The sequence below is a fragment of the Eptatretus burgeri genome, chromosome 2, assembly GCF_056783735.1.
Source record: "Eptatretus burgeri isolate ZD-2024b chromosome 2, Ebu_testis_v1, whole genome shotgun sequence".
Lineage (NCBI taxonomy): Eukaryota > Metazoa > Chordata > Myxini > Myxiniformes > Myxinidae > Eptatretus > Eptatretus burgeri.
In genome coordinates, this window is record NC_140962.1 from 143,534,826 (window position 1) to 143,557,325 (window position 22,500).

General features: G+C 37.3%; 1 protein-coding gene across 1 annotated transcript in view; it reads left to right on the forward strand.

The window, feature by feature from the left end:
- Positions 1-21,075, forward strand: part of PQBP1 (polyglutamine binding protein 1) — a 52,845-nt gene extending 31,770 nt beyond the window's left edge. Inside the window, exons 4-6 of the mRNA XM_085854697.1 lie at positions 19,454-19,579; positions 19,929-19,995; positions 20,347-21,075. Of these exons, the coding sequence (XP_085710823.1) occupies positions 19,454-19,579; positions 19,929-19,995; positions 20,347-20,503 (350 nt within the window). The 3' untranslated portion in view covers positions 20,504-21,075. The remainder of the gene's footprint in view (positions 1-19,453; positions 19,580-19,928; positions 19,996-20,346) is intronic.
- The last annotated feature ends 1,425 nt before the right edge of the window (positions 21,076-22,500 follow it).

Consider the following 22,500-nt stretch of genomic DNA (forward strand, 5'->3'; position numbering starts at 1 on the left):
CGGGGATCACCGGCGTCGCAAGTTGCCATTTGCAGTTTCGACACGTGCGCTCATGTACCCATGCACACAAACCGACCTTTTTTTTTTGTACACTGCCCCTCCCTATTTCATCTCCAGACACTGCACGACATCATCACTGGACACCAAAGGCACCCGGGGATGACGAGCAGCATACTCGCTTTTCACTCCGCTTGTTTGTTTGTTTGTTTGTTTGTTTGGCCAGGCGATGTCTCGGCCATCCTTTGAGCTCGGAAGCTGAAATTTAGGCACAATAGTGAACAAGTGCTTTGGCAAAAATGGTATTTAAACTTTTTTGATTATTCCATTCATTGATTAATTACATCATTTTTATCGATTGATTAATTACTTATTTCTTTTCTTTCTCATCTGCGATATTTCTCGGGAACCTTTTGAGCTCGGAAGCTGATACTTAAGACACTATAATGAACAAGTGATTTGGCTATAAAGGCTATTTTTTGACTTATTGATCAAATGATAGATTAGTTTTTCATTTTTTGATTAATTACTTAACTTTCAAAAAGTTTCGCCAAAGACTCCCCTGTGATGTCGCGTCCATCCATCCATTGGGACCATACTCTGTGCAGAGCGTTGGTGCTGCTTAAGCAGTCTCCTTGGCTATTGGGCACAATCCTGAACGGGTCGCCACTCCGACACAGGATACCAGCAAGCTGGCACTCATTTTGCCGACCTCGGAAGAATAACAGGCAGAGTCAACCCACCTGGTATTAATTCAACAGCCGAGCTGGATTTGAATTCAGGATCCTAGGATCCCAAGTCCACCACCCTAACCATTAAGCCAACACCAGGCATGTATGTCATGCTGGAGGATATTATATATATATATATATATATATATATATATATATATATATATATATATATATATATATATATATATATATATTATGCTGGAGGATATACAACAGATGTCACGTGCTAGAGGATATATTATTTATTTATTTGGCATGGGGGTGTTGTACTTTGAACATAGCTACACTTTACTTGTTTTTCTTTTTTTCTTTCTTTTTTGCATCACAAACCTTCCTGGGAGTTCCCTGAATCCACCGTCATTGGATTCATTGAAATCCGTTAATCCATTGTCAAGTTATAACATGACAATGTTATAACATGACAATGTTATAACATGACAATGTCCTTGAGACCATTTCTTTGCGGTTAACATCCACAATGGCCAACTACTTTAGACTCTGTCTCTAAATGGTGGAGATGACTTTTTGGAGCTCCATTGCAAAGAGGAGAAGCTTATTCTGTTCAGCTGTATGTAAATGCTTTGTAAGCTATGAGATGCTATTAATAATTAAAGAGAAACAACCTGAAATATAATTAAATTAAATGGTTGTTGACAAATGATAAATCATGGGAGAAATCAAACCCAAAATGCTCAATACACAGCCATGCGAAACACAAGTGAAAGTAGGAATTGATAATGGTTCACTCAAGAAGCATGGTTTAAGCAGGATGTCACTCCGAGTCAAAAGCACAAACAATATCTGAGTCCGGCACCTTGTTCGCTTGTCTGTGATCAAAAGGATTCTGCTAAGTCCCAAGGCAGAGTGATCAGAAGACTCAGATCGATAACGAGAAAGTTGGAGAAGAGATGATCTGATGATGACTGCAACAATCAACAAGAAGAGCACTCGGAAGAGCGCATACCTCCGCCACATAATGCCTGATCCATGAGAACATATCGGGCCCAATACATTTTTGAAATACCATGCTATACACTACTATATCGTTTTTGTCCCTATCTCTCAATGGTGAAGAATCACTTACAATATTAAGTAATTCTCATATCTAGATCCGGATCCGGATCTTTACCAAAATAATCAATTCATCCTTGTCACGCACCCAACATGTCCACCAAGTTTCGTCCGAATCCGTCGACAACTTTTTTGAGATATTGTGCAATATATCATTTTTGGCCCAATTTCTCAATGGTGAAGAACCACTTTAAAAATTCTAGTAGTTGGATCCGGATCTTCACCAAAATCGAATCAGTTCATCCTTGTCACACACCGAACCTGTCCACAAAATTTCATCCGGATCCGTCCACAACCTTTTTGAGATAATCTGGACACAAACAAACAAACAGACAAACAAACAGAAGGAAAGGGGGTGAAAACATAACCTCCTTCACCTTCGGTACCAGAGGTAATTGTATTACCTTATTCAAAACCGGGAGAACGTTGATGCGTCAGAGTCTGCCTTGTTGGACTCCTCCTACACATGTCTGTTCCATGTGTCTTGGTGGATGTCTGGTGGAGCCTGGCCATGTTGAATCGATCTTCCATGCGATGTCGTTGTGTGATATTGATCATGTAGTTTATTTTCAGTTCTTCTTCTTCTTTCAGATGTAGCTCATGGCTACTCGTAGCATCATTTGCTGGGGATGCAGTTGTGCCACTGATGCAGTGCCCTTTGTAGGTTAGAGCATGAATTAGTAATATGTTCAGGGTGCGGGCGATAACTCGCTTTCTCATTGCAAAGTACACCGGGGGATCATTAACGACCACCAACTAATGCCAGTAGATAGGACACCCAGCTTAACATCCATCCATGTCCAATAAGCTGACTCCAATGATAATTGAGGTAACACCGGTCAACGAGCGCATTATGAGACTAAGGATTCATGACTCCTTGGGTGTCATTTCCCTGGTGTCTGTACATGCTCCAACTGAGGCGAGTGATCTCACCATGAAAGACGCATTCCATGCCACGCTCAAGTCTGTGGTTGATCAGTGCCCCGGGAGAGATACTCTTCTAGTCTTGGGATATTTAAATGCATAAACTGGACCTGATAGGGATGGTTATGAGACATGTGTTGGTCTGGAACGATGAACCAGAATAGCACTAAGTTCCTTGACTTTGCAAGAAGTCATGGACTTAGGGTAGCTGGTTCATGGTTTCAGCGACCACAAGCTCATCACTGGACTTGGTATTCCAAGGCTGGTGGTGTGGCAAAGGACATTGACCATGTGCTCGTTGATGATCGCTGGAGGATGATCCAGAATTGCAGGTCCATTCAAGGATATATATATATATATTTTTTCTTTGCATCCCCCAACTTATTTGGAATTAAATTTATTCGCTTATTTGTTTTATCTACTTTACCCCGGTTATTTCTTCAATAAGACTTATTTGAGATTTCTCACATTCTTTGTTTCCCATTTAAATACCAAGGCTGATTACATCTCCACTCTTTGGTTTGGTTATTGCTTGATTCTATCATTTATAAATCAGTAAAAAGACGGCGGGAGCCTGTTAAAATTCCCAACCCAATATCTTAACACTTATACTTATAACCATAAGGGAGACTATTGATTCCATTCTCTAAAATATATCTTTTATCATCAAAAGCTCCGAATGCTTTCTTATTGATCTTCTCTGTAGAAAATTGATGTTTATAACTTCTCATTGTATTCATTTTTCTGTACTCTTCCTTCTTTAAGGTTAAACAGTTGTAATGATGTTTAAAGTTTATTGTTTCCTTGATTATATTTTTCTTTATTCCCTTTTGCTTCTAATCACACCTTTCAATGTTATTGTTATCAATATACGTAAAAGCATAACACTTTGATCTCAATCCTATAAATTCACTCATGACCTTCCCACCCAATTCATCTTTAAACTTACCAATAACCTTTTTATTCTTTGATGAAAGCAACACATCACCTGACTTATAATTACTTGTATCATATATATTAATATTATCAATCATATCCTCACATACATCACTTGTCTTAATTTCTAATATAAAACTATCTGTATCCATATATAACAATAACACATTATCCTGATACTTTGATTTTAAATTATTATCGTAATAGTCATACATTAACGCCTTTGACAAGTCAAGAATTGATGTTCCCATAAAAATAGGTTTATCCATTTCAATACTCTCTTTTTTCAAATGAATAGCACAAAAGTTCTCTGAAAACATCTCCGCTCGTTCAAAACTTGGTCTATTAATTAACTTTGAAGCCTGTTTCCAAGATGTAGCAAGTCTTGTGTTTTGTCGATTCCTAACATTTTCCATAGTCTTTCCAAATACAGCATTATTGATTAATTTATAAAAGTCCTTCTCAAAATCTGTTTTTGCTTCCGTTCTCCTTTTTGTGTTAAAATCAATATACTTCTTTAACCAATGACTTTGTTTGAATTTCAAAATTCGATTAATTTTCCTCACTCTCAACCCAGCAGATAAATATTGTCCCACGTTCCTTTTTCTGCAAAACATAACTTTCTTTATCATTTAATGTAGTCAGTAGTTTTTCTGGAGATTTACATTTTTTATTAAATGACTGTTGGTAATCACTTAACCATTCTTTTATTGGATTTCTTTCTCAGGGGCATAAGGCAGGGCTTTATGTTTGTGATGAAATTCTTCTGGATATTTTAAATCGACCTCAAAATAATATCCAACCTCAGCTTCATTCAATTATTTTTGAGAGGAGACAACAATGTCTTGTAAACTTTTTCATAATGTTTTTCTTTAACCCATTTAAGTTTTTCAGAAGGTAAAGATTGAGACATAGCCCACCCATACAAAATGGTAGCATCATAATACATGGGCATCTAACCCTAACCCTAACCCTAACAGCTTATGATACCGAGAGTAAGAGTTGTCCTCATTCTTATTATAATCAGGAAGATATTTGTTATTTGCTTTAGCATATCTCTTGGAACATACTTGAGATATTCCTCCTCTTTTTTCCTTCTCTATCATTAAAAGCATATCTATAATCTATTTCACTGATTAATTCCAAATTTTGTTTTTTTAATTTTTAACATAGCACTCCAAGCTAAACCCGTGGCTGTGTAATCGTGAACGGGGTCTAATCCATAAGAATTTTTATTATGACAGACTGTTCTAAAAGTTTCAAACACATCAGCCAATAACAATACATCAGTTTTAAGATACAAATCATGATATTCTCCAAGATTCTTTATCTGAAACTTCTCCCAAACCTTTTTAGCTTGTGTATAATCTCTATCGGAAATATGAGTTTTATTCAACTTGCCAGAGAAACTTTCCCTTTAAGGAAGTTGTGTTTCTTTAAACTTCTCAAATGAATCCATATAGTCATACGAATATATTCCCTTTTGTGAGAAGAGATCAATCTCTTCTTGATTTGAGAAATGTAATTTAAGATTCGGTAAGTTTTTAATATTTGATGCTAAGTTAGGTAATGGACTTGCCATAAACTTGTATGTGTCAAGAAATCTGGTATGGGTTATGGGGGATGTATGAATTGTTTTTGTGAATGAGATGTATATTTTATCTGTCCTAGGAATGGCAGAAATAACTCCAGATGTCTTTGAAAGTTCATTTTTAAATAGATGTCTGTCATAGTGAGCGTTGTTGTGAAGAAAGACAGGAATAAAATTTGGAGGCTTGTAATTAAGATTATAACGGGAATGAGCTGGACCTCTATATTTACCAGTAAGATGACAGTGATCCCGAACCTTGACCTCTCCCTCAATTTTCTCCTCACAAATATGACAGATACTGTTCTTTCTAAATGCCTTCTTCTCTTCCTTTGTTAATGACATTGGTTTATAGATTTTAACCATTACTTCTCTTAGTCTTATACGGTCTTTTTCCAATCGTCTAACAAACTCCTCTGAGGCATCTTCTCCTCTATAAAGTTCTAACTTGTATTCATTACCAACAGATGATTTGATATAATAACAGAAACCACAAGGAGTATGTTTTTGATATTTATTTGTGTATGATTTTTTTGGAATTGGAGGAACAGTATCTATCCTTTCAAGGATACTTTCGAAATCAGCATATATCACAAACTGATGTTTTATAGATTTGTAAAAATCTTTGAATGATATGTTTGAACCTGCTTTTAGTAAATTGATTACGGTTGATTTATGATTACTACAATATTTCGAATGTTCATTTAATCGTTCTTTTGTGTGAAAGGAGTTGAGACATTTCTTACATAGTTGTGATTTGGTTAATCTTGATAAATTTTTGATGAAAGCATAATGTGATTTTTCATTTGAAGTAACGTAGAGAAGGTCAATGTGCGTTTCATCATTTTTATAGTTGTTTGAAAAATTTAATATCTGAACTTTGTTTGTATCCGTTAATCCATATACATTAACAGATAGATTATTCATTTTCTCAAATTTAGGAATATCTCTTAATGACATTGGAAACTTTAAATCTTTAACATTTAATGTATTCTTGTATTTCTTATAATGTTCAACCCTTTCAGGATTCCATTGTGGAGGATGTAAGTGAGCAAGAACAGACCAAATAAAACTTATTATCTTTGTTTTGAATATTAACAACTGCTTTCTTAAGTTTTACTTCTTTTGGTAAATCAATATAAGAAGAACGTTGAAAAGGATCTGGTTTTAAGAAGTGTATATCTAAAAAAATTATTTTTGTAATAGCAAATCCACTACCGACTACAGTGTTATCAACATCTTGTTCTTGTCTCTGGAGTTCATCGTAAACATCAGATCTTACAAATTCTTGAAATGATGAGATAAAGTGAGGGTTTGTCCTCATGTTGGGAGTAATTTCATCGCCTTGTCTTACCATATTCAATTTTACTCCCATATAAAACTTTAAAGTTTTAATTTCACTTAATGTGTTTTTGGTCATCTCTACCGAGATGACCTTACAAAGCCAGATCAAATGTCCGTCCATACGTCCGTCCGTCCGTCAACAATCTTTCTTTCCGATCTTGATGAAATCTAGTATGTTGGTAGAGGTCGATGAGTGTTGCACAACGATATAACATTTGTCCGGGTTCAAGGTCGGGGTCAAGGTCAAGAGGTCACGTAAGTTATAAAAATCGCCATTTTCAAAACCTATCTAGTCTGCCATTCTACAAGATATTCGGCAACTGTTTATTGATTATGATAGTAAAAAGTATTATCTTGTATCCAACTGGACAGATTTTTGAATTTCCATCCTGTTTGGCCGCCACGTAACCTGGAAGATGGTCAAAAACACCTCCCGGTACAAAGAATACTTTTTACTTCCGATCTTGATGAAATTTGGTATGTGGGTAGAGGTCGATGAGTGATACCCAACGACATATTTTTTCCCGGATTCGAGGTCAGGGTCAAGGTCACGATGTCACGAAAGTTGTGAGTCACCATTTTCAAAACCTATCTAGTCTGTCATTTTCGGAGATATCTGGCAACGGATCATCGATTATGACAGTAAAAAACATTATAGAGATGACCGTCACCCCTACACGGGGTAATTTTTAATTATAGTTTCAATACTTTGTGTAACCACATCAACAGCTTCCATGATTGAAGATGGTTCAGGATCTTGAAAGCGAAACAATCTTATTTTTAAATGTCCTTCAAATGCCCCATCAGTGTTTTCAATGGAGAATTTAGTGGCACCTTCCCTTTCTTCATTGTTCTTATGTTTGCGTGATTGAAGGTGTTTATTATAAAATAAATTTTAACATCATTATCACATCTTTCACAATGTTTTGTTTCTTGGTCAAGTGGAGATATTTGTTTGAAAAGATTGAATGTGTGTTTGTTGGTTTGAAGGTGTTTTTTTATAACATTTATATTCATGATTACAAACATCGCAGTACGTAGTATTCACCATATATTTCTATAATAAAACTTTGCTTAAAATAAAATTTTCTTGATGAAAATTTTGTTTAATTTATAGGTGAATCTGTGCTTAAAACCATTTTATCCTCCAACTTTTTTCACTTAATAAATACAATGTATCAAGACACAAAAGACAAGTTTCAATCAATCTCTTCATTTGTAAAAGATACTGAGAAATATGTCGAGGATGTAAAATTGAATAAGGATAAATATAACTACTGGATAAAAACAATCATGGTGAATAATATGAGTTCTTCAATTCCCTTCAGTGGAAGGGCTTTTAGTATATCTGGAAGAACATCAATTAAAGTAGCTCTAACAAAAGTTTCTCCTCTCCTTCTGGCAATATATTCAAAACTAGAAAAAGCAATGAAACAAGAAAAAGTATCAAAAATGAAAAACATTATGGATGAAGCTTCAGAAATAAAAGATAAGACCATCTGTAAAATGCAAGGAGAAATTTGTGTTTTTTTCAACAACCCCAAAGATGTAAATCCTGATGAAATAAAGGATGCTAATATATCAGGTGAAATGACATTTCGTTCAATAGTAGTTAAGGATCATTTTAAAATTACCTTTAATTTAAAAAATGCAGTAGTTGAATCTATCAATGAAAAAAAGTATATAGATATCGATGGTAATGTTTTTTTCTACTAATTAAATATGTCATGATTCAACTGAAGATTTTGAAGATTATAAGAGTGATGACAGTTATGATACCGAGAGTTTGTGTTCAAACGATAGTTATGATACCGAGAGTTTGTGTTCAAACGATAGTTATGAAAGTAGTTTTATACATGATTGTGAAAGCACCAATGAAAGTACCGAAGATGAATTTTATTTGAAGTAAAGTTTTACTTTATAAATATGAATAGTTTACTCGATTTTGAGCCTCTTGAATTCCCTGATTCTCCATATGACAAATTTGAGAATTGTCCTGCATGTGATTGAGTGGGATTAAACACAGAGTCAGAAGCCTATAAACAATGTATATTCTGTGATTATCTTCCAATGAATGATAAAAAAAAATAAAAACAGGAATATAATTTTTTTAGATTTACACCAAAAATGAATTACTTTAAAAGATTGATTAGAGAAATGAATGTAAAGTATCAGGGTGATAACACACCTTTCCTTACAATGGAAGAAACTGAACGTATTTGAGAAATGTTCAAAGGATTGTTGTGATATATTATTCACGATTGTCATTTTCAGGGAAATATCAACACAAGATATTGTATAAATAAAATAATGGATTATCTTGAAATTAAACCCAAACTTAGGATAAAATATCGAGTTTCTCAAAAGCCAATAATAAATTAAATAACGTGTTTTCCAAATATACAAATGAATGATTTTTTACCCATTTAGTAAAATAAGATAAAATTTAACAACCATAAAAAATTTTCCAAATTCATTAAGATGTCTCATAGTTGGTTCAAGTGGGATGGAAAAACCTGCTTATTTTTAAAGATGCTCTTTACTCCCAACTTTTTGGATTATGATAACTTAATAATTATCACAAAGTCGAGTTTTCAACCAGAGTATCAACTACTCTCACAAGGTTTTAATGCTCGTCTTCAAAAAGAAGATATAATCGGTTTATTTCAACTTCATAACAAACTAAATGATTACAACATTGAAGATATAATATAACTATTTTGTGATACACAGAGATATAAAAAGAAATCAAAACCGATAACTTGTATTCTTCGTGATAATACGGATGATATACCTTCTCCCCAAGATTTGGATGAATGAAAAAGAACCTCGTTATCTTTGACGATTGTGTTAATGAGAGAAACCAAATGGTAATGGATAGCTACTACACAAGAGGGAGACATTCTTCTTGTAATTGTGTTTATCTTAGTCAATCATACTTTCAACTCCCTCGTCGCGCAATAAGAAACAATGCTAATACTTTTATTTTATTCAAGTTAAATTCAAGAGATATAAACAATTTTTGGAGAGACAATTGTTCCACCTTATGTCGTAAAAAGTAATTTGGGGATTATATGAAGCACACGACTGAAAAATATAAATATATTGTTGTGAAACAAGATGAGATATGAAGGGACATATTTTTTATTTTATAAATAATTACATCTATAAATGACAGCTATTATTATAAATGTTGGGGGGAAATCTGCTTCTGGAGCAAACTTTCATAAATCAAGGTTCTTGTCCAGTACAAATGAGAATATTTTAAATTTGCTGAAAAAACACCCCGTGATACGCATTGTATCAACAACAACTCGAGCAATAAGACCTGGAGAACTAGAAGGTGAAGATTATTACGATATTACCGTAGAGGAACATATGCAATTGAGGAATGAAGGCCAAATATTTGAGGAGGTTTCTCTTGGTACAACAAAATATTCACATTGAAAGAGTGAGTTAAAGAAACTAAAATCTGGTGGTCTTGGGATATTAGAAACTAATACAGAAGGAATGAGACAAATTACTAAACATCTGAGTGGTCATGGGGTTAGGATTTTATCATTCGGTTTTGATATTGATGAAGAAACTCAATGCAAATGTATGAAAAGCAGAGATACAAGTATTCGTGAAGAAGAAATTACAACTCGTATTAATGTTAATAAAGAATTTGATGAAATATTTAAAGAAAAGGATTTATTTGAACACATCCACTTTAATGATGAAGAAAAGGAAAATTTCTCTGTTGACCTTTATAATTCAGTGAATGATATTTTTCAATAAATAAATGGATGCGAAAGAAAGAGCAAGAATATTTAAGGAGCATCAAGAGTTGGTTTCAAAAGTTGTAAAACAACAGGAAGACATAACGAAGAAACGCAGACAGAAACTAACGGGTGAAGAAGCATTTGAAAGAAAACAAGATTGAAATTTTAACCACTTTTAAAAAATTCCCAAGAAAAAATTATGGATGCTTCCACAGTTCCAACAACAGAATATACTCCGAAAAAACTTCACATGTTAAAAGATTTCAGTCAAATGACGGAGGAAGAATTAGGACAAATAGGAGAATTAGAATATGATGACAAAGGATTACTTCAGCAACTGGAAGAGATTAATCAACCTTCTGCTTATATTGTGAAGGCTCTTCAAAACAATGAATATTCAGCTGATTCAAAAACCATAGCAGGTCTCATTCCAACAGAACAACCAGCAATGCTTCATCTTGCAAAAGAAAAGGTATTGATATTTAATGATGAATTATGGTTCTTGAGTTCTGCTCAACCCCCTGTTAAATTAACCCCCAGATTAATGTTTCTTCTCACAAAAGATGGAAGACAAGGTTCAACTGTGAGGGATGAACCAAAGTATTTTGATAAACCATTGGATATGAAAAATAATGATGATAGAGTATATATTGATCTGCTGGACTCTCTTAATTATAGGGTTCGTCTTTCTGGTGAAAGTAGGAAGAATGAGAAGGAGAAACACATAATTCAGGCTTTAAGTATACTTGGTTCAGGTGTTAGTTTTCTTCCAAATGTCCCATCACAATTAGTTAATCGACTGTTATTGCTGTTAGGTAGTAAGAAGGCTGGAAATAACAATTGTTTTCATGAAGCATCAGCCATTTTAGACCAGTTGATGAACATGAAAATAATTAATAAATGTCAATACAAAGACATTTTATCTCATTAAATAAGATGAGAAGCACAATCCTTAGTTTTAATTTCACAACAAGCGACCACACATCTTCATTCCCATACCCACTACAACTTGACGCAACAAAAGAATATGAAGCGTCTTTATTGTCCACGGAAACTTATAATACCTTATTTAATATCACCGAGAAAAAAGACAAGTTTAGTTATAATCTGGGAAGTGGATACAAAACGATAACAGTTTCACCCAAAGCATATGAGATTTCTCAAATATCTTCCGAAATTGCTCGTCTTATGAAAGAACAGGGTGATGAACTAAAAAAATAGTGATAGATATTCAAAAACATACTTCAAAATCAACGCTTAAACTTAAAAATAATTAAAAGGTTGATTTCACAATCAATAATTCATTTAGAGAGTTATTGGGTTTCTCCTCAAAAAAGATTGAAACTAATGGGACGTTTTACAGTGATATCCAATCCCCTGGATCAAATTCAAATATCCTCAGGAATAAATTCGGTATTAATTCACTGTGATTTGATTGATGGCGCTTATAATGATGGAATAAGAACAAATGCAATATTTTCATTCAGCGCATTCTCAACCCCAATTGGTTATAAATTCACTATGGAACCCAAAAATCTGGTTTATCAACCTGTGTCAGGAAAAACCAGACACAGAGTAAATTTTAGGATAACCGACCAAGATAATCGTGTGATTTCTTTTAATGGAGAAATTGTATCCATCAGAATTCACCTACGTGAAGTTTTCCACTAAATAAATATGATGGTTATTGTGAGGAATCACGAGTTGGGAAAATATAAAATAATTACACGGGCTTGGATGTTCCTTTCCCCATACTACAAGGGTGAAGGTATGCATCTTGGTAGAGGATACTATAAACCCAAGAGACAAAGGGGTGTCGCACATCAATTTAGAAAAAAATAGGAGATGGGATAATTGATACTCTATTGGGTATAGGTTCAACTATTCTTAAACATAAGGACCTAATTGGTTCAACTGTTTCTGCTGTGGGAAATGTAGCCGGCGCTATAAAGAATATAAAAGATGCCCAAAAGGAATCTCATAAATTACAAGCAATAAAAGAAATTAAGGAAGGCAAAACTCAGTTGTCTCCCCAAGAACGACAGAAAATAATTCAAATACTTGGGTCAGGGTTTCAAAAGTTTTAACATCTTTTTTCCTAAATAAATACAAGTATGGAAGCAATTGATAGTATCTATGATTTGGATGATACCATTGTCATCTCAAACTCTACTAAAAAAGAAGACGACTTCAAGGTAAATGCAATAACAGGAACAGACTGGAATGCAAATGGAACAAAAAGTTTTGAAATAAATAATCAACAAACTTATTTGAATTGAGTCGAAAGTTTCTTGTTGTGTAAATTTACATTCACTTATTCTGTGACTAACACAAATGCTACACTCGTAAATTATTTCTTCTGGAAAATGTTTGATCGTGTTCGTTTGTACATTGGAACACAAGAAGTTGAAGTGGTTGATTATGTCTCTGCTACATCTGAAATGATGAAATTTACACTATATTTATTTTGTGATAGAATGGGAAAGGGGGCTGTCGAAGGTTTTATTCCTGATATATCAATGGGAACAAACACAGACCCTGGATATAGTCAAAGGAAAGGAATGTATAATGATGATACAAAAGCAGGTAATAGTTTTACTGTGGCAGTTCCTCTTAAAGGTAGTTTTGGATTTTGTGATCATGATAAAGTTCTGTATGGTCTTAAAATTAGATTTCAACTGCAAAGGAATGATAATGAAAATAGATTGCTTTTTGGTGTGGCTAATGCTTTTGCTGCTCAGAATAAATTTGTTATTGATGAAATTTGTTGGTATATTAGTGAATATACTCCTAATCTTAAAACAGAAGAGATGTTGAATAGAAGACTTAACTCAAAGAAACCACTCAATGTATCATACCTTAAAAGAAGATGCCAACACGTTAAACTGAACCAAACCACTTACCCGTGGAATTTGGGTGTTCTGGAAGGAAAGCCACGATATCTGTCTCTCATTAAAAAAAAAACAGATGGTGATACTGCTACTGATAAGAATAATGCATTGAGTGATAATGTGAAGGTGAAACATCTTCGCGTTTCTCAAGATGGAACTTTTTATCCAGGAGATAGATTGGAAATTAATTGGGAAAAAATGTTTATGCTGAAGCATACAAGTCTTACCAAAAGGTGTGTGAAAGTAATCAAAATAAAGAACCCATTTTGGATATGACAGCATTTAAAAGTTTGAATACAATCTATGCGATTGACCGGAGTGCTCAAAAAGACTCTATAAAGTTTAATCGAGTGGATACTTCCCTATACATTGAAAGAGGAGAGAGTGAAGAAGTTGATGCATATTGTTTGCTTTTGGAAGAAACAGAATTACACATTAATACAGATAATGGTGTTATGATTAGTCTCACGTAATTTTTTTGATAAATAATTGAGTAGTAAAGTGCCAACTGGGGTATATGTAAATCAAATCAATCTTCATAAACTATCATCTTGTATTCAAAATCAAAAGCCTTGTATGATTAACGTTAATACAATTCAGAGAAAAGGAGCAGTAAGAATTGATGTTTTGCTCACAAGAGAACAGGTGAAAATCTTGAACGATACTAGCTCACTTAAAATTAAAATGTCAAAACCAATGCTGAAGAAATATTCAATAAGAGAGACGAGTGGAGGATTTCTCCCATTTCTAATTCCTTTATTTGCTGGTTTAAGTGTGGCTGGAGCATTGACGGGTGGTATTTCAGCAGCGGTGAAAACTGCCAACGAAAGGAAGGCTCAACTCCGGGCTCAAAAAGAATTGGAAAGGCATAACAAAGAGTTGGAGAAACAAATTAGTGGAAGTGGTGTAATTGTAGATTTTGCTGAAAAACTTGAAAATCTGCCTGATAAAGCGAGATTGTTAGTTGGAGATATGCTTTCTTCTATCGCACAAGCAGGTATAAAATTAACTAAAAGGGGTAATGGATTATATCTTTCTAATAAATAAATGAGCATTGATGAGTGGTTTAAAGAATTTGCAAAGAATACGTCATCAAATTTAGAACTTGTCAAATATTGTAAGAAATTAAAAATTCATAATGTGATTATTTGTATGAGAGATGAATTAACAAACGTGTCTAAACATACAAAGAATATTATTATGAACTTAGAAGATAATAATGGGAATGGTTCTCATTGGGTTTGTATTTTTAATAGTCAAGACAAATATTATTTTGATAGTTTTGGTCTTCCACCACCTGTTGAAGTAATAAAATTCTTACAGATTGGTGTTTATCAAACATTTCAAGTCCAAAAATTAAATTCCATGTGTGGTCAATTATGTCTTTATGTGCTATTTCAACACAACAAAAATACATTTTTTAACGACTATTTTTATTCTAATATAAATGACTTATGTTGGTAAAGATGGTTCTATTGTTGCGGTGCTGGGTATCGGTGGCGAGCACGACCATTAGGGGGAGCAGTAGAGTCGGCTTCACCGAACACCCGGAATTTAGAGGTCGTCACCCCAGATAACTCCGGGGCCGACGGGTCACTTAAAGGACCGTGGTCGCCAATATTTTGACGGCATGAGGTAGGGTCCACTTGTCTCACTCCAATTTACTTCAGTACTCACGCCATCCAACTACCGGGGAAACCACACCCTCGGCCGACTCTGTCCGATCCGAGTCGTGAATAACGGCTCGGATCCAGCGTAACCGAGCGGAGTTACCAGAGCCGCGCCGGACCAAATGAACAATTTGCCGCTTCGTTATTTCCCAACACGCACCGTGCTCAGCCAATGAAGGAAACACAGAAACGAGCTGGTACATTCAACACAAGGGATATTTATTACAATAGGGAATAATCGGGATGGGAGACACAGAGCAGAGTTACAACCGAATATATTCCAATGTACAATAATGCAAGCACTTAACAATAATACTTTGATAAGACAGGCCCGCACACAGACACACACACCCAAAAAGAAAATGTATCCGCCAGGTCTTTATTCGGCTCTCCAGCCGGGGAGGATAGTTCGGCTGGGAGTCAGGACGGCTGGCTACCTGGCCGCGAGCGCGCTGCTGGTCCTCCACACCTTCCCGGAGCACCAGTTGCCAAAGGACGGACCAGGGCAGCCGAACCCAGAGGAGGCAAGACGAAGTGATCTCCCGTGATGAGATGGTCGACCTCTTGTAGTTCTGCTCCAGACGAGACGTCTCGGATGTGTGCGATGCAGTCAGACGCAGACCAGACCTAAAGGCCCTGTCACACCTTGACGATTTAGCCAACGTATGCCTGACTTATGCAAAATTGGGCTAAAACGCTGGCACACGTCAAATACGTTATGGGTAAGTTTGTATACGTTAAGAGCACGCTGGCATATGTTGTAGTACGCCGAGCTGTTAGACAAATTTTCCATGCTTGAAATTTCCTGACGTATTCCAGCGTATGACTCGCATGTTCCGCATACACTGGCAAAAGTTGTAGGCACGTTACGCGATCGTTGACACACGTCGACTCACGTTACTTGTAAGTTACTCATAAATCGAAACACGTCGAGGTGATGTTTAGCGTACCCGAAACTTATTTCTAACCGATGAGTAACGTGTTGTAGGCACGTTACGCGATCGTTCACACACGTCGACACACGTTACTTGTAAGGTACTCGTAAGTCGAAACACGTCAAGGTAATGGTTAGCGTCAGTGTTCCAGACTCCCTGTTTTTTTTTTTTCTTCGGTATGACGGTTATGTTAACACTTCGATTTCTAGTGCGGTTATAATATAATATAATATAATTAAAAGGCTGCCGCTCAACGATTTAAATCATAACCGTCATACCGAAGAAAAAAAAAACCAGGGAGTCTGTAACACTGACGGTAACAATTACCTTGACGTGTTTCGACTTATGAGTAACGTATGTCGATGTGTGTCAACGATCGCATAGCGTGCCTACAACTTATGCCAGCGTATGCAGAATGTGCGTCATACGTCGAGTACGTCGAGAAATTTTCAACATACTCGGGGTACAATGACATATGCCAGCGTACTGCGACATATGCCAGCGTGCTCTTAACGTATACAAAACTTACCCATAACCTATTCGACGTGTGCCATCTTGGTTCGGCAAATTTTTCATACGTCGGCATACGCTGGCTAAAACGTCAAGGTGTGACAGCGGATTCACACTTCGATGTCTACTGTGGTTATGATTTGAATCATCGAGCCGCAGCCTATTAATAGCCTACGCCACGTGATCGTCGGCGATACGCTGCCGCGCGCTATGCATAAGTTTGACTATCGTTGGGCATAGGTTGTGAACGCCAACAACACGCTCAGCATTCGTTGGTATAAGTTATCTATATGTGATTAAAACTTTCTGTGTACATTACTAATACGTTATGCATATGTCCAACACGTTATTATATGCCCAAAATTTAAAAAAAACATCAATAGTTCAGCATACACCAGCGTTTTACATACATTTTGAGACCTTGCCATACGCTGGCTAAAACGTCAAGGTGTGACAGCCCCTAAAGCGCGCTTGAGCAGATGAGGCGCAATTATTCGTTATTTTCTTCTTTCGTCGTCCTTCTCGGGCGCGGTCCGCTCATCCGTGGCCTACTCTCATTGGGCGGACCGCGTGTCACGGCTCCGCCTTCTTGCAAAGGACCGCCCCGGCTCTGGTCTGCTCGTCGCCCATTGGCCGGAAAATGACGCATACCCTTATTTGGCGCCAGGCCAGAACGAAGCGCTTTGTGAGCGCGCGAAGAGCGCGGACAATGCCGCGAGCAGAGTGGCGTCAGGATGGAGCGAAGGTGTTGTTGTAGTTGTAACTGATGTAAAAATGTAAAAGAAAACCCTGACTATCAAAATAACTCCGCAGCGCACGAACATTTAATTCCCATTAGATGAGGAACGGCACCCTAACTAGAAACAATATAACTGATATAACTTACCGATATAACTGATCTGTAGGACCTGGCTGTTGTGTACTCATGGCTTCCAGATTCGCAACACTATCTTTGGTGTATCCCAAGAACTGGATTTTGATTTATCAAATTATTACACAAAGGCACAGGTTGAACAACAGAAATATAGTGGAGCAAAAAATATTAAAATGAAAAATGCTTAAAATGAATAAATTATCCAAGCCCGACTGATGCAAATGACTTGGTGAGATTAAGTGATTTATCACAATATATATCCTTAAATAAAACGCCTGTGTATTTCAAAGATACAGAAGTGTTGATTTTATCTCCAGGTCATACATAATTCACAGTTCCAATTGAAATAAAATTTTATAATGAAGGGTGTATCGTTTGTTTGAGAATAGAACAATGGGGATATGATATGAATGATTTAGGGTATAATTGGTCATTTAAAATTAACCTTGAATACCTGGAACAATTAAATCAGTCTCGTAAGGAAGAATATTATCCACTTGGGACTGAGAATGAGTTTTTTGGAAGCACCTTTTGTAAACAACAAATAAAACAATTTAATAAGGGTAAATATAATAATGGTTTTGCCCTAGTTTATATCATGAAAACAGAAAAAAAGAGGATTATATATAATGAGTAAGGAAATACAAAATGATTTAACTCTGGGAAGATGGGGAGGTATTTCCCATCATTATATTAATCTGTCATATATTTCTAATACATAAATGACAGCAAGAAGGCTTCAAGAAAATTATCAATTCTGTGTCCAAGCATACCTTCAAGAAAAGGGTATTCGGTATTTTAATAAATATGTTCTACAACATAAGAATGAGGTATTTTCAATAAAAGATTGGTTTTATACTGATGTTGATAAACCAACAACTTTGGATTTAATTAAAATGTTAAATAATGAAAAAAATTTAAAGTTAAGAAAACGTAAGGCTCTTTTAGAAATTCAGAAGAAATTTTATTGGTTTCCTGTTGTAAAAAAAATTATTCTCCTATTTTGGGCTTTTGGGCTTTTGGGCCTTGAGTCAGAGAGTTTTTCCCTTTTTCCCCATTTATTTGAATGGTTTCCTCAGAAGCCCCATTAATCCTCTACTACTGTGCTCTGCCTGGAACACAGGCATCATCCCAACTGATTGGAAGAGGGGCCTTGTTGTCCCTCTCTGGAAAGGGAAGGGTGATCGCCAGGACTGTAACAACTATCGAGGGGTGACGCTGCTCTCAGTGCCGGGCAAGGTCTTCACTCAGATAATTATGGATAGGGTTCGCCACCATCTGCTTGTGCACCAGCACCCAGAGCAATTGGGCATCACACCAAAGAGGTCAACGATTGACCGTATCCTTGGTCTTCGGGTCCTCACCAAATGCAAACGAGAGTCAATAGACGTCTGGGTCGGGCCTGGGGAGTCATGGATTTTCTGGAACATGGGGTGTGGCGCTGCCGGTACCTGTGCGGGAGTTCGAAAGTCCGAGTCTTCAGGTCCTTGATGCTTCCAGTCTTGCTCTACGGCTGTGAGACTTGGACTCTGACCAGGGATCTGAGATGCTGACTTAATTCTTTTGGTACCAGGTCTCTTCGGAGAATCTTTGGCTATCGCTGGTCGGACTTTGTGTCCAACGAGCGGTTGCTGAGAGAAACTCAAATGAGATTTGTTACCTGCGTAGTCCACGAGTGTCAGCTGCGGCTGTATGGACATGTGGTTCATTTTCCTAACGCTGATCCTGCTCACCAGATTTTCTTGGTGAGGGAGCTTCGTGAGTGGAGGAGGCCAATGGGCTGACCATGTGCCTCGTGGTTGCAGCAGGTTGGTCAGCATCTCAAGGAGATGGGGATGGAACAGGCACCTGCCTGGGGGATGGTCAGACGGAAGCCCCTCAAGTACCGGTGGAAAGTGGACATGGCGACGCACTGCTCCGGCACATGTTCCCATACCTGACCTGACCTGAGTAATGGCATGCACAATTATTAATCGCTCTGCCTGCGAAGCACCATGGTGACAGTTTATAGTTGGCCTGAATTCAATTCCAGGCTAGGTAGCTCACAGGAAAGTGTGCATATACATATCTATGCTGGCCTACCAGCTCCTCCTTTCAGTTTAAATGAAAGAACAAATCCTAAGCTACTTTGCAGTTTTTCCTTTTCGTGTTTCTCTTTGTCCGGACGTCCTCCTTTCCCCGAGTTTATTTTCTGTGTCCTTTTGTCATTGCATAGAGGATGTTACCGTGGAAACATCCCTGGATGGAGATGAAGATGAGCGTAAGCGTTCAGGCCGAGTAACCCGAGAACGGCGTGTCCAGAGGAAGGAAGATGCTGCCCCTTACATGAAGTCAAAGCGTAGTAAGTAACGTGCAGCATTTATGTTGAGCTTTAATGGGAATATATAACAACCGCTAGTTGTGATCGTAGCACATACAACCAACAACATTTGGTTTTCTTCAAGTACAATAAAAACAACTTTTTCCCCCGCACTAAGTGCTTTGGATAGTGTCCCGAGAGAAAAAGAGGACCTTTTAGGCTCAATGGGGAAAAAACAAAACAAATTAAAACTGGATAAAAGCTTCAAAAGATTCCTGCTCGGGGCATTAAAATTGGACGATCTGCTAATTCGTTTTGATTTTTCTGCTTGATATTTGCCGGGAATTCAGATAAAAGCAAAAATGCAACATTTCCCCTTTTTGCTTGGAAGGTCGGAGCAAGAAGGATGCTGAAGAAATGGATCCGATGGACCCAAGTGCATACTCTGACGCACCACGGTACGCGCGGTGTCTTGGCCCTTGGAATTGTTGCCAATAGAAGGTTTTCTACCCTGCACCTTCAATCAACCATCCGACGGAGCAATCATGATGAATTCTCATTTATTTAGTTTGTTAATTCCACTTTTAGCGCTTTGAAGCAGTGATTGGGTGTGAACACCTATTTATTGAAGTATGAAAAAAACCCAAACCAACAAGTTCATCAAGCATTCAAAGGAGCCCAAAAATGAGATTTGGTTCATGATTTCTGGTGTACAAGTTAACTCGTTTGTGATTGCTTACCGGTGTAAATATTGGATGTTGTCCTGTGAAAACATATCTGTGGAATGTCTTCCGTCGTGGCCTTCGCAGGGGTTCATGGACGTCCGGGCTGCAGAAGAAGAACGAAGCCAAGACCGGCGCTGACACGACGGCCGCCGGACCGCTCTTCCAGCAGCGGCCGTATCCCAGCCCCGGGGCCGTTCTTCGGGCCAACGCCGAGGCAGCAGCTCGCAAAAAGCAGGCCTAGTTTCGGAAAGGAGTCAAAGCAGCCTTTCAGATGCTTGTCCGGCATTGAGAACGCGATTGTTCCGTTCGTGAAGGTAGACGGGAATGTTTTTTTTCTTCTTTTTTTCGACATTCAGCTTTGTAGATCTGGTTGTTTCCAAGTATTTTGAGCACAAATTATTGGTGTTTGGATGAAACATTTCACAAGCCACGTTTCCTTCATAAATTTGAGAAACGTGCTTAATGACAAAAATTTGGGAAATTTATCATTTGGAACGATTGGTTAAAAATGTGTTCTCATGTCGAGTGGACAAGTGAGGTTGTTTTTTTTTTTTCTGAAGATTTTTGTCAACGGAATTCAAACTCTCGGATGTTTTCTTCTGTTTCAGGAAAATATGTTCATAGTTTTCATTGTTTGTTATCGAGTTATCTAATTGTGAGAAGTCGTGGCCAACATCTGGTGACACTCGTGATCATTGTTTGCTTATCGGTGAATCATGGCCTCAATTTTAATCGGTCATTTTGACCTTGTTGGTTTTTTTTCTTGTAAATATGAACCTCTTTTGGGCAAAGTAAAAGTTGGAACCTGTTTAATTTTATTACTGTGAACTTAACCTCGTCAAAAAATATTGATGTACCTTATTCTTGACGGAACTTCAATGCTGCCAAAACATGACAGTTCTATGCTGCGTCATGTGGTTGTGCCCATATAACTTGCCATTGCCATTGCCAGGAGTCAGTGAGGGCAGTCATTTGTAATTTGCTCAGGGTGTGATAGTCATTAGGTTATTAGGTAAATAAACTTCTTCATTCGCATACAGCACAAGGCAGTGGGGTAGAATCATTGGCTCAGTGCTTAGCCGTGCCGCTCATACAATGCCCTCTGCTGGTTTGGAAGGGTAGGAATTTGGAAACTGTTCAGGGTGACAGCAATAGCTCGCCTACTCGTCGTGAAAGGACGCCATGGGGTCTTTAACATCCACCAAATGAATGCTGGCAGACGGGACGCCAGTTTAACATCCATCCGAGAGACGGCACACACATTCATGAATCGCTCTGCCTGTGAAAAACTAAGATGACAGTTTATAGCTGTGTCAGGATTCAAATCCAGGTGAGACAGCTTAGAGATTGTTGGTTTTTTTTGGTGATTTTTTTTTTGGACTCCAGGCCATTCTGTCAGCTCTTTTGTTCAACGAAGTAATTTGTGATGGTTTGAGAACTCTTGATTTGTGACTCTCTCGACATTATAATATAGTTACATGAGCAGAGCATTTGTACGTGTTGTGCATTCAAAAGTTGCGTCAACGTTTTGCCAACGTTACATTTCCCTGAATGTGATGCTTTGGAAAAAAAAAAAGATGTTTTCGCACAACTATTCCCTTTATGAGATCCAAGTTAGGGATTGTTTGTTTTATGCACAGTTGTGAAATGCTTATTATCTGATGTCATAATATCGGTGTGCTAAGCTCACAATGCCTACTTTCCATGTGCAAGTTGTACCAAGAGCAGCGGATTGGTTCGAGGTTTTTGCCGACGAAGCGTGCCGTGAACAGTGAACGTGCCAAGACGCGGTTCTCAAATATTTCACTCCCTCAAGTTTCTGGACATGGTTCATGATGAGAAAGGACGCAAGAATGGAGAGGCTTACTTGAAGCAATGTAAATAAATTAGACACATCAGAACGGTCCAAAAATGGATGGAAAATCACATACCTACATACATATCTACGACCACGAGGTTTTTGACGTACCTTCTCTTTCCACCAAGTATTCCCACCTCTTGTGGGGTCGTCCAGGGAAAAAGGAAAAGTATGGGGTCGCTGACTTGGTTTCGGTGACGTGTGAACACCGCCACCTTTCTGTTCCACAGCCATAATTGTCGTTCCCTTTCTGTAATTGTCCTCCTGCAGCGTGCCTCCACCAATTCCGTGTACCTGTTTTTACGTTTGTCATTTATTACGTTTACACGCATATACTATAATTACCTCCACCACCGAAGGTGGATTGAGGATATGTTTTC